General features: G+C 43.6%; 1 protein-coding gene across 15 annotated transcripts in view; it reads right to left on the bottom strand.

The window, feature by feature from the left end:
* The window catches only part of DST (dystonin), a 1,436,897-nt gene that overhangs the window by 390,008 nt on the left and 1,034,337 nt on the right, over positions 1-12,552 (bottom strand). For all 15 annotated transcript variants that reach the window (XM_085610880.1, XM_085610881.1, XM_085610884.1 and 12 more), the window contains one exon: positions 11,822-12,057. In XM_085610880.1, the coding sequence (XP_085467006.1) occupies positions 11,822-12,057 (236 nt within the window). The remainder of the gene's footprint in view (positions 1-11,821; positions 12,058-12,552) is intronic.

Here is a 12,552-nt window from a genome sequence, read left to right on the forward strand (position 1 = left end):
TTCGGTCCATTAAGAAATGCAATACTGCCTTTCCATATGTACAAAGTCCTAAACGAGGTCACAAAATGCGATTTCTACCCAGTAGAATTTGCATTTTGCAATTTCCTACACAGGATATCGCAAATAGTGATTTCTTATTTGCGATTTCCTAAGCACATGTACAAAGCATTTCCTAAATGCAAAATGGGCATTTAGGCAATGCTATACCATGTGCAAATTACGAAAAGGCACCCAAAACTGTAGTTTTGGTAGCGCCATAGAGCGCACACTTGCCTGTAGGGCATTTGTGCACTTTGCATGTGCACCAATGTTTTGGGGGTGCATCAAGGGGGGGCCTTAAGCCCATAGACACCCTTGGTTTTGCATTTCCAAATTTGCGATTTCCTATTAGGAAATCGCAAATATGGAAATGCAAAAATATTCGTACTTTAGGTTCATAGCAACAAATGGTTTAGCATTTCCTAAATAGCGATTTCCTAACAGCGGTTGTCACTCTGTAGGAATCGCTATTAGGAAATTATAATTTTTGTAAATTCCATTTTGCATTTCCTAAATAGAGATTTCTTAGGATTTGCTATTTAGGAAATACAAACTGGAAGTTTTGTACATGTGGCCCCATGTATTATATTGTAATGTAATTGTATTTATATAGCGCTTACTACTCCTGAAAGTCATTGAAGCACTTTTCAGCGAGTAACACGCTACTCTGGAACCCAAAGAGGATTAGTATAGTCAAATTTGAGTTAATTTGAGCGATGAACATGTGAGTCTGTTAGTTGGATTGAAAAGGATAAAGGGGGATAGAAGTGCGAAGAGTATAGAAAGTGTTTATTGAGAGATCATAGTTGTTAGATGAGGTTTGGGATGAGTATAAGGAGAGATGGAGCAGGGAAGAATCTCTAGAAATGGATTAGGGAGACCATAGTAGTAAAATTAGTTTAGGGATGAGTCAAAGGAGGGAAGAATTTAGAAGAGTTGTTTGGGAAATCATAGTATTAAAATGAGGTTTGGCATGATCCAAAGAGGCATAGAGGAGGGAAGCCCAGAGCCTGGTTTCTGCAAGAACATTTGCACTTGCATAGTTAAGTCTGCATAAGCTAACTAGTATTCTGCTGTCAAATAAGGCATGAGCATGACTCCCAACAAGTTCACTGCATGGTATGATTTATTTGGCTGCATCTGATCCATCCTTTATTGCTTGAGCCAGGGAGGCTATAAGAAATTGGATTATTATTTGGGGTTGGTGACTACCCACCTCCAGGAATGATGAGGAATTATAAAAGCACGTTAGAGGCTCAGGAGAAACACAAGAGTTGATGATATGAGAAGGTGCAATATAAGGGAGCAGATGAGTAAAACTGAGAAGGAGACCAGAGAGTGAGGATGAAGATGTGAGATATGGAATTTGAGGAGGACAGATAGAAACACTCCTAATAAATCAATTCTGAGTGAAAGCCATGAGCACTTTACTCAGAGCATTGTAATTTCAATGTTACAAATACTTTCTTAGTAGTTGAAGAAGTCTATACTTCCCTAACACACCACTTCTGGCCATTCTGTGCAGGTAAATACCTCTGCACATTACATGTCACACTTGGATGCTGCTCTACTATAACTTATTCAGAAACAGATTATTATTTTATGCCTCCTCCTAAATTGCTTATTGATGGACTTCTTTCTAACCTCCGTTAAGAAGAAACAAACAAGTTAATCACCTTTGCTACTGCTCTTTCTGGTGGATACTTTACCAAATTTCAGAGTACTCACTTTCTGAATTCCCCCATGAACCACACTTGATACAGAAACTTTAGCAATTGTTTCCACATATTAATAGGTAGCACCTGCAGACTCCACATTAGCTTCATCCTGCCCCTGTAAGTGATGGCAAGGGACATTTACAGGTGGCACCGCTGCACACTGATGCCAGTTTATAACAAAGCATTCTGTGTCCTTAGACAGAGCATCAGAAACAGAATGAGAACTGTGCAAAATCTAGCATTGAACCTTATTAACACCTAGAAGTCCTCCCAACAAAATTGTGAGGTGGGTGAGCAGTGGGGAATCTGTAGTTAGAGTATCCACCACAAAGAGCATTACCACAGCTTGTTCCTCTGATGGATACTTCTAACCACAGGTTCCTCCCCTTTTGAATAGATTCCAAAGTAGTACCTCCAAAAAGGTGGAGGGTCAGAGCAGCGGACTTCACACCAGAACATCCTGCAGGACAGAGTGGACAAAATGGACATTTCTGAGATGTGCGAGTAAAGGCATGAACGGTCACCCATGTAACTGCCTGGCACATGTGCACCACTGGAACATCCCTGGCCAACTCACAGTGGAATCCTTCACTCTTGTTGAATGTGCCTGAAGGCCGCCAGGAGGCCCATTTTTAGCTAATGCACAGCATAATTTAATACAATGATCCAGCTGGATAGGGTCTACTTCTGGACTGTCTTTCCCTTCTTAGCGCCTAGAGTTCCCCACAAAAAAATGGTAATATATTCTGTGTTTAATAGTCCGTCAATATAAAAGCTAAGGGCACTCTTTGGACCCAACTGGTGCAGTCTCTTCTCCAACTTAATGGGATTTGGCAGAGAGAAGTAAGCGAGTAGCGTGTGGACTGCCTCACATGAAAAGGTGGCACCACTGACTGTAGAAATTATGCTTGAGTCCGAAGCACCAGCTTGTCCATGAAGAAAGTGGTATATGGTAATTGCACTGACAAGGCCTGCAATTCACTGACATGGCACACAGAAGTAATCGCAATGAGGACAGGTAATTTTCAGGTTCAATAGTCTCAAGAAACAAAAATGCATAAGCTTGACATGTGTACACATCAAGACAGTAAGAACCAAATTAAGGACTCATAGCGGCATAACAAAAGGCGCAGAAAGAAAAATGTAAGCCTTTTAAAAAAAAAAGAAAGTATCAAACTGGTCACTTAAACAGGGAGTGATAATTAGACAAACAAAAAAGGCTGCAACTTCTGACCACTAGCCTTTAACATTGCCCATGGCAATTAGTTGCTGGGCTAGATACATGACAAACAGAACTACTTTAGAGAGTTTATCTTGCAGTGGATCAACTGTACATACATCGCACTATGTCACAAACTTTGCCTATTGTACAGAATAGATTGACTTTTTGAATGGGTTTGGATGCCAAGATGACATCCACCACTTTTTCAGCAGATCAAACCACTCAGATGATTCCATTCCATCTCCACGCTTGGAGGTGCAGGTGTTGGAGGATCTGGTGTAGCACACTGCCCTAATGTTGAGACAGGAAACCCACCAGAAGAGATAGACAGATTGGTGGACAAATGTCCAGTAGCAGCAGGTCAGAGTACCCGACCCTCTGAAACCAGTCCAAGGCTATCAGGATGAGCTGAGCCCAGTCCCATCTGAGCTTTTTCAGAACCCGGGGAAGCAGTGGCAGAGGCAGAAACACATAGAAAAAACATTAGTCTCAGTGAAGGTGGGACAACTCCACCAGTGAGCCTTGTGGCGGAAAAAGTTCAGCAATGAGTGTTTGGTGGTAGCAAAAATATCTATCCACATTACGCCTCACTGCACAAAGACACTTTGAAGTACTTGAGGGTACAGGCGCCACTCATGTTTGGCTAGGTGGCATCTGCTGAACTCTTCTGCGCTGACATTCAGGGGCTCAGTTTGATGGTTGACAGTCAAGGAAATTTCCTGAAGCTCCAGTCATTGTCACTGCCTCAATGTCTGTTAGCACAGCACACGTGAACCCACACTGCATTGTCTGTTGCAGTACCATGTCGTGGTGATGTTGTCTGTCAAAAGATTCACAGGACAGGCATTGGTGGATGGTAGAAAAGCCGTGAGAAGTAGCCTGATGGCACACAGCTAGAGAGGTTTGATCTTTTGCCTCTGCAGCCCAGAGCAGATGCATCAATCACAGCTATAAGCCCTGGATGGAGCAGGGTAAGTTGTCTGCTGCACGGCAGACTGGAATCCTTCATCCACCAATAAAGGTCCCAGGTTGCCTTGTCTGATACACAGATGTTGTCTAATAGGCACCCCAGTGATGAGCCATTTAAGTTGGAGGTTCCAATTTACAGCATATAGGCTAATGGGCATGAGGGACCAGCACAAAGCCAGGAGACCAAGAAGCAGCAGAACCATCCAGGCAAGAACACAGGACCAAACCCCATGTATTGGGATCACATCTTGAATGCCCCAGATTCACTGTGCAGGCAGAAAAACTTTGAGCAACGCTGCATCCAGAGGCCACATAGTATCGGAAACCTCTGCAATAGCTGAAGGTGGGATTTTGGCTCATTGATGAGGAACCCCGGGGAAGACAGGAGGGAAATGGTAGGCCGCAGGTGATCCATGAATGACTGTGGAGAGCACGCTTTTATCAGTCAGTCATGGAGGAATGGGAATAAGTGCACTCCCAACCTGCTATGACGGCCATGGCCACTGCATTACATTCATGCATACTCAGGGGACTGAGGTAAGGCCAAAGGGTGGGACAGTGAACTGAGAGTGTACCTTTCCCACAACGAAGTAGAGGAATCTCCTTTGGGACTGCAAGACTGGTACATGAAAGTACACCCACTATAAGTCCAACGACCCTATCCAATCCCCAGCATCCAGGGTAGAGAGGCCTTTGGCCTGAGTCAGCATCTGGAACTTTTTCCTCCAAATGAAGTTGTTCAAGATCTGACAATCCAAAACTGCCCTGAGCCCACCATACTTTTTGGGCATCAAGTCGCAACAGGAATAGCACCTGTTGCCCCTCTTCATTTCTGGGGCTCTCTCTAATACTCCTTTGGAAAGCAATAATTGAACTTATGTGGCCTTGATAGAGGTATGCTCTAGTTAAGTATGCATGACAGCAGGAGGGATTAGAGAAAGTGGGGGTGGTAGAAAGGGAAGAGCACAACTTACAACATCCAGGACCCACCTATCTCAGATAACAATGTGCTAGTTGGGCAGGTCAATGCGTATTCTGCACCCCACTGGCAGTAGTTGACCCCCAAAGGGGGTGGTGGGGAGTAGTTGAGAGATGCTTGGCAGAGGCAGCGAAAAAGGAAGATGAGGAATGACAATGTTGTTGGTGTCCCTGTCCTCTGCTGCCACTATTTACTACCGGGAGCCTCTAAAGGGCTGGAAAGGTTAGTGCAATGGCTGAGATGACTCTCGTTGTATGACAGGCACCAGGAGTAGCCGGTGAATTTCCAGTATTGATGAGCGAACTGGCGGCCCAGGGCGAGCAAGCCCAAGGAGACAGACTGAATACAGCTGTGCTTAAACCACTCCAAAGCTAAATTTGCCCAGTATGAAGCCAACAAAAGGCATATCCGTGAGGAATGCTTACATGTCCCCAGAAAAGCTTGAGGTGCACATACATTTGTGGAAACAAATCACCACAGCAGTGCCACAGCAAGGCTACAAAATCTGTAATATCCAACCGGACCCTCAAAATATACTTGGCTGCATTCTGCCCATTATGGACAGTTGGACCAACGGTATTTTTAAACTCCGCCAGAACAGGTAGAGGCTTTCAGCTAAATGCTGGGTCAAGATGACTGGGTCACCAGGGGCAGGTCTGTCATGTCTACCTACACAGCAACTAACCTATGACACTGTATGTCTTACACCAAGCCAGAGCTAGAGTGCTTTTCTGGAATTCACTGAAAGGTTTTGAAGTTACAGAGCCCGTCTGCAAGATGTCAATCCCATTAGCCTTGACTGTAGTTCTAATACCACTCCTGCTGTCCATACTACAAGAGTAAAGGAGGAGTTGGGGGGACCAAAAGGAAAGTTCGATTCCGTCTCTGGCGAGGTATGAAGCTGAATCTCATTTTGGAGGTCAATCCATAGGCCTTCAACAGTTTAGTGAGGGGGAAATAAATTGTCTGCATCCTTGTCATCTTTCCCATCATGCGGGACATCCTGAGGGTCCAGTAAGGTACCTGATTCTAAGCCAAACAAGGTCCTTTGTTGTTAAAGATATTAACACAGAGGCAAAGGCACTGCCAGAGAACCGTCTAACACAACTGGCTGAGTATTAGGAACAGTATTGTAGCAAGTGATTGGCCAAGATCTAGCCAAACTCAGTTCCGGATCCGAGATCTGGGGTTGCATCTGGGACCGATCCCACTAGAACCAGTATGGCCTCTGGCAAAAGAGAGGAGGCATGGCCAAGGGCGGTGGAGGGGCTGGGTAGATGCCTAACATAATTAGTGGTTTCTGGGGCAAGACCCACCTGAGGAAGTCTGACTGGAGGGGGGGGGAGCAAATTCATGGGGCCTGAAAGAATTCCAGAGGGATCTGCAATCATCCCGAAAAGCTGCAGCATTGCCATGTTGAAGGTCCCTGCCTGCTGCAGAGTCGAGCGTGGTCTGCAAAATTCAGAACGTATCAGCCCGAACTGTGGAATGGGTTTGGAATTGGAAGACATGCAACTGGCGCTGAGTCAGGCCTGTAGAGCATCCACTGCGTGATTTCTACCTGGAACACGTGCGATGGGTAAGGACTCTCAGCTGGGCTTCTTGTGTCTGCAACAAGATTTATCCTTGGAGTGCGTCTTAGACTTGCCTGAGGATGAGGACCGTGGCTGCGACTGGTACTTGGAGGTGGAATGGGCCCCCAGCTTGGAAGTGGGACCATTTCTTGTGGTTGGCAGAGTTCAATGTCGCCCCCTACTTCCTAATGTCCTTTGGATGCATCAAGGAGAATTTGTCATGACTTTGAATCATGCTTGGAATCAACATACAAAAGACAGGTGTCATGACGCTCCAGATCCAACATAGGCTTCCTACAGGTGTGGCACAGCTTGAAGCCTACAGTCTTTGTCAGAGACATTCCTAGCACACTGTCACACACAAAAACATAGTTCTTGGAAACTGTAAAACACCAACAAAGTTCAGGAGCAGAGCTCCGAATCCACATTAAAGGGTGTGGAAAAAAGGAACTAACGTCAGCATGCCGGGGTGCACCTGTATACGGCTCCATTTTGCCACTTCTAATGGTGAGACCTAGCCAAAGTGGAGTCCAATGGTGCCACTTACTGAAGTGCAGAAGCATTTGCTAAAAAGATTTCACATCCAGTTTGGCACCTGGAGGAATTCAAAGTTTTGCAAAATGAGGTTAGAAGTACAAAATTGTGGAGAATAGGACGACGTCGCGGTGCGCTACTGTTGCAGGACCATTGTCTAAGTGGATAGTATCCACTGATCCGTGTATCTACGGACTGTTTGGGTACACATTGTACATCTCTGTCTTTGCGGTCATGATACCGGACTACCCTGGAACTTAGAAGAAGCCGCCCATGGGTTCAATTATGGATAAATCAAATTGTATTGGTACTTGAACTGGTCGAGAAGCATCATTCACAGAGGATTCTTGGTTATTTTTCATCGGACGGTCGATTTTGCTTTTATTTGCGTTTTAATAGAAAAGTACAATTGCCCTGAAGAAATCCTACTAGATTAGGACGAAACGCGTTGGCTGATGGCTTTCGATTGAAAATAAAGAAATTATAAACCAACTGTCGGGACAATTAACTTCTTTCGCACTAATTGGTTCAACTGGATATATTGGACATTTAAGATTTCTTACATATATGTTAAGAAAGGTGGTGCAGTTCTGATCTATTGGTTGTTTTGTTGTTCCTGTTTAAAGGTAGCACCCTTGGGCAGGGGGTGCTTTCGGAACCTGCACACATTGGTTGCACTCGTACAACTTTTGTAAATATATTGGTAAAATTATCTAAACTAGTGCTGCACCAGTGCTCTATAGCCCACTGTACATCTTTGTGTCATGAGGTTAGAAGTACCCATCAGAAACCTCTTTGATGGGTGTTGGCAGGGCTAGGAGTGAGGTTGCATTGGACACAGCAAACCTATGATCAAACAATGCTCTGTAGGAAAACTCATATTTGCATTTAATCTTTAGGTTCTATTAAATTAGCAAAATTAACTGGAATACAAGATACTACCTACAATTAGATAAGATTAAATACAATGGTGGCTGGGTAAGACCGGCGCACACATACAAGTCTTGCTAATAATAACAGTCCAGAATATAATGTCAGAGACAAAGCCGGGTGCCCCAGGGTGAGGAAAAGCCGCCACAATTATCCTCAAAATTAACAATGTCCATACAAAAAAGAGATGTTCCCTGAGCACTGGACAGAGAACACCTTTTACCTACAATTAATTACTTAAAATCTGTTTCGGTTACAATATGTATTCCAAATGATCATTATAATTTCAGCAGAATAATAAACTAACCTTCCATAAAACCAATCAAATGCCATGGACCGCTACCTAATTCAATAATTGAATTATATATTTAGATTATGATGAACATATTGAATTCCGGTAAGAGCCACAATACAATGAATTGTCTATATCACCCATGTTACTCCCGACCGCCCCTATGTTGCTCTATGATCTGCTTGTATGTTCCTTGCACAGCTGAGTGGAACTCGCAGATTGAGGTGATCCACAGGACTGCAGCTACCCCTGTATGGGACCCATGCTTTTGTTTAGGATACCTTGCCCTCCTGGTCCTCCTGTTCTACAACACCAAGCTCTTCAGTCTCCCAAGGTCCTGATCTCTACCCTCTCTTAAGTAGTGCCACGAATCCTCTCCCATCCTCTCATTGAATCGTCTCCTCCAAGGTGAGGGTGAGGCTCTGGCAGGAAAGACTGCAGCTCTGCAGAGTCATTTATGCACACAAGAGTGCCCTGGCGTGGCATGCACAGCACCCCTGCCACTCTACCCTTCTCTTGTGTGAAAGGGTGGGTAGCGCACTGTCGGAATTATACAAGATTTGTTTAATATCTGTAACTACACTAAACTAACTGCTATGAGGTGCATATTTCTAGAAGTGTGCAACCTACGTTGTTTTCTCTATTCCGCCACACAGAACAGCCCAAACACCCCACACAATATAAGGTACAACATCTCACACATCCAGTGCTGCACAACCATGCGCAATCATCTACAATGCAAACAGTCCCACCTTAAAGGTGGGCAGCAAGAACTCCCTGAAGCTACATAGGGCCGTGAAGCAATAGGGCACATTAGACCCCGCCTCTCGTATCCGTGTACAACACGGCTCTCAAACAAGTAGCTGGCTACGCATTTGCAACCTCTACACTACATCCATACAACTTTGTATGCGTACCTTACACTACACTAACCGTACACATTAGGCACAACCCCATATACGGTTGGCTAAGCGCTTGTCACATAAACAGTGCACATATACCATTTCACCAACCATCCAAGGGTGTTCATTTACATAGCACACCCGCATGCATACAGCACAGCAAAGCATAAAGCCAGGTAATGAAGAGAATAGATGCTAGATAGCACATCTTACTGGCAGCAAATTGTACCCTTCCTTCTAAAGCAGAGTCTTTCTCCTTTTCTAGCTACAAGCGAAACAATTTAAATACTTTCGAATACATCAAATCTCAGCTGCAATCTACAAACCGACAGGATTGTTATTGAATTGTATATTCGCTTACATTTAGTGGGGGTGAAACAAAATGCACAAAAAGAGTTGCTTTTCGTAGATCACAGGAAATTCATATATTTTTCTTTAAACATTTATGTACGTCTTTAATTTTTGGTTCCATCCTTAATGCAATATTTGGGTTTTCGCTGCATGTTGATAAAGAAACAGACACAGCAAGCCAGAGAATGGCCTTGTCTGCAGTGTGCCAGGGACAAGTGTTGCAATCAAAGAAAACAACACTCATTTCGATGCCCGCGGTAGTAAAAACGTTACCTTACACTGCCACCAAGTGGCCATGCGTTGTTATCACACTGACTGGTTTCCGCCTATTATTTTCGTTTTAGGAAGAGGAAGGTCAAACAGTTCAATGAAATGACTTCACCGACAACACTTCACAAACATTTCCACAGTTCTAGGGTTGTTCATAGATCAGACTGTTACTCCCACCCCAGGAGGACTTTAATTGTTAAACTATATAATGAACATGTTTCAATGACGTAGTTGTCTTCTTCACCCTCACAGTGTAACACGCTGAAAGGAAGGGACGCTGCTATCAGAACTTTCATATTTAACAGTTTTATTACCTTTGTTGTTGTTAAGATACCGGGGAGATTTACAAAAAATTCACACAGCAAAAGCCTGCGTTGAGCGACAGGGATACGGCTCCCTCCTCCCCTTTCCCTTGCGCCGGCGTTGATTACAGCTGCTGTGCACCAAGCACACACCTTAGCGCCACAGTGCTAGGCTGTGTGCATGAGTCTAGCTTAGGTTTTGTACAGGAAGGGTACCCTGTCGGTACATAATACGATGTTCAGACACAAAGCAAAGTTTTTCCCACTTTGTATGCATGCTGCACAGTGGAGCACGCATGCAAAGTAAGAAAAGGAAGGAGAAATGAAAGCATTTCTCCTTCCACGCGCCTACTTGAAAAGTGCGCCATTTTCTCGCACTAAACCTAATCTACTTTATTTAGTAAATTGGGTTTAGTGTGAGAAACCTTGGGTGGTTGCATGGGAACGCCCATGCTCCACCCTTGGTACGCCCCCATGGCACAAAAAATGCATTACTTTTCTGTTATTTCCAGCGCTAAACAAGTTTAGTGCTGGAAATTAAATAGGGAAACAAAGATTTTGCGCCGAGTTTGCATCACAAAAGTAGCACAAAAGCAGCACAAAATCTTAGTAAATCTTCCCCTGGATGTGTAAAGACTGAAGATGAAATGTAACAGGAAAACAATAAATACGGTTCACCTAATTTTGAGTAAGGCTCCCTGTTTTCCGCGTTTACTGGTTTTTACAGATAAATACAGACAGAAACCATTTTTTTTCCTGTCTGCAATTATATGTAAATGTGGATAAAAACGAAAATTAGTATCTTTTTTGAGTGAGTCTGAATATTGTCAGTCATGACTTTCAGGCCAATCGCTGTGTAGATTGACAGGTAAGTGGTTAGAAAAGAAAGAAATTATCGCTATGATGCTTTAACTCAAGTAGATATGAAAAATGTTGATACTAAAAAGTTCATATTTTCATATATGTGCATTGATTTATCATCCTTCGGACTTCATATTATTGAAATCTGTCACACATTCAGATAAGTGTTTACATTTATCATTTAAATAAATTTGGAAATGTACTATTTTTGCTTCATTTGTCTCACGAAACCCGCAGTATAATTGGATAAATACAGGTAAAATTAGCAAAAAATAAATATGGATAAATACAGACGGAAGTGAAAAGAAAATAAATAACATAAAACCGGGAGCCCTAATTATGAGTAATTTGGTACAAAAATCCTACTGCAGAAGCACAGGAACAACGAATAGCTGCTGCTCGTGTTCTGTTGCATTTAGCGCTATATTCTTAGCGCAAAAAAGCATCCTCGGCTCCATTTAGAATGAGAGGATCCATTTTACGCTATGTAAATAGTGCTTAATGCTGGGTTATGCTCATTGCGTAATTCTGCGTAATCTCATGTACATTTGTTGCAATTTTGCTTAATTATTATGCTACAGCAAATCACCTAAGTTACGCCCACTCCTGCTCTTTATAGAGATAACACTCAAAGAGTTAACTATAAGATACTGTTTTTTCCTCAAAATGTTTTAAATACAGCTACTTCTGACTGAGTAGTGTCCTGGGACAGTCATTCCTGATTAGTCCTGCAATAGATCATTTCACGCGTCGGCTTCTCTCACAACCACAAGAGGTTCCGTGACGGCACTCTGAAGGGTGCGTCATGGTTGAAATGATGCATTACCTCCAATACCTCTTCTAGTGCCACCGCCAGACCACCCTCGTCACCACAATACCTTGAGCTGCTCCACTTGAGCTTTCACAGCTGTGCTGTCAGTTGGCGCCGTTTCCCAAGACGCCATTGTTTCCTCCATCTGCGTCAACCACTGCGTCATGGAGCCCATGTCTCCTTGAAGCCACTCAGCCTCGGACAGCCTGCTCTGCAGCTCGGACACGTTCTTCTTCAGCAAGACCCCCAGGTCGTCATAGGAGCAGGTCACTTCAGACATGTCCTGCTGAATAGCAGTCAGCTCTGGGAATACAACAGAACACAAAACACGTGAAGTCTACGACATTGCTACAGAGCATGTTGCATAGGAGCAATCTACTTTGCATAGTAAAATGGGGGGAGGGTCAAACGAAACGACACAGATAAAAGAGTCTCTGCTCTCGGTCGCATGGGAGGGTTCTCTGACAAAACTATGGCCCCATTCTGAGTTTTTTCGGAATCCAGGTGCTTTTTATTTATCACACCAGATAAAGATACACTGGGATAGGATATTTATTGGGTGTGAAAAATCGCACCTATTAGGAGTTTTTGCGGAATAAAATGAAGGTTTCTGAGCTTACCACGCTTCCTGTTAGATTCTTGCTGAGATTTAATGAAGGATGAGATATCAATGCACCCAGTAATTACCAAATGTAGTTAATACCACGCAACTCAGAAACAAGGGTTTACTTAGGGGATGGGAAAATTCCGGCCAACTCGTAAGCAGGGCAATGGCAGCTACTGAGTAAGTACGTGAAT

This window comes from Triturus cristatus, chromosome 6 (genome assembly GCF_964204655.1).
Source record: "Triturus cristatus chromosome 6, aTriCri1.1, whole genome shotgun sequence".
In the NCBI taxonomy this organism is placed as follows: domain Eukaryota; kingdom Metazoa; phylum Chordata; class Amphibia; order Caudata; family Salamandridae; genus Triturus; species Triturus cristatus.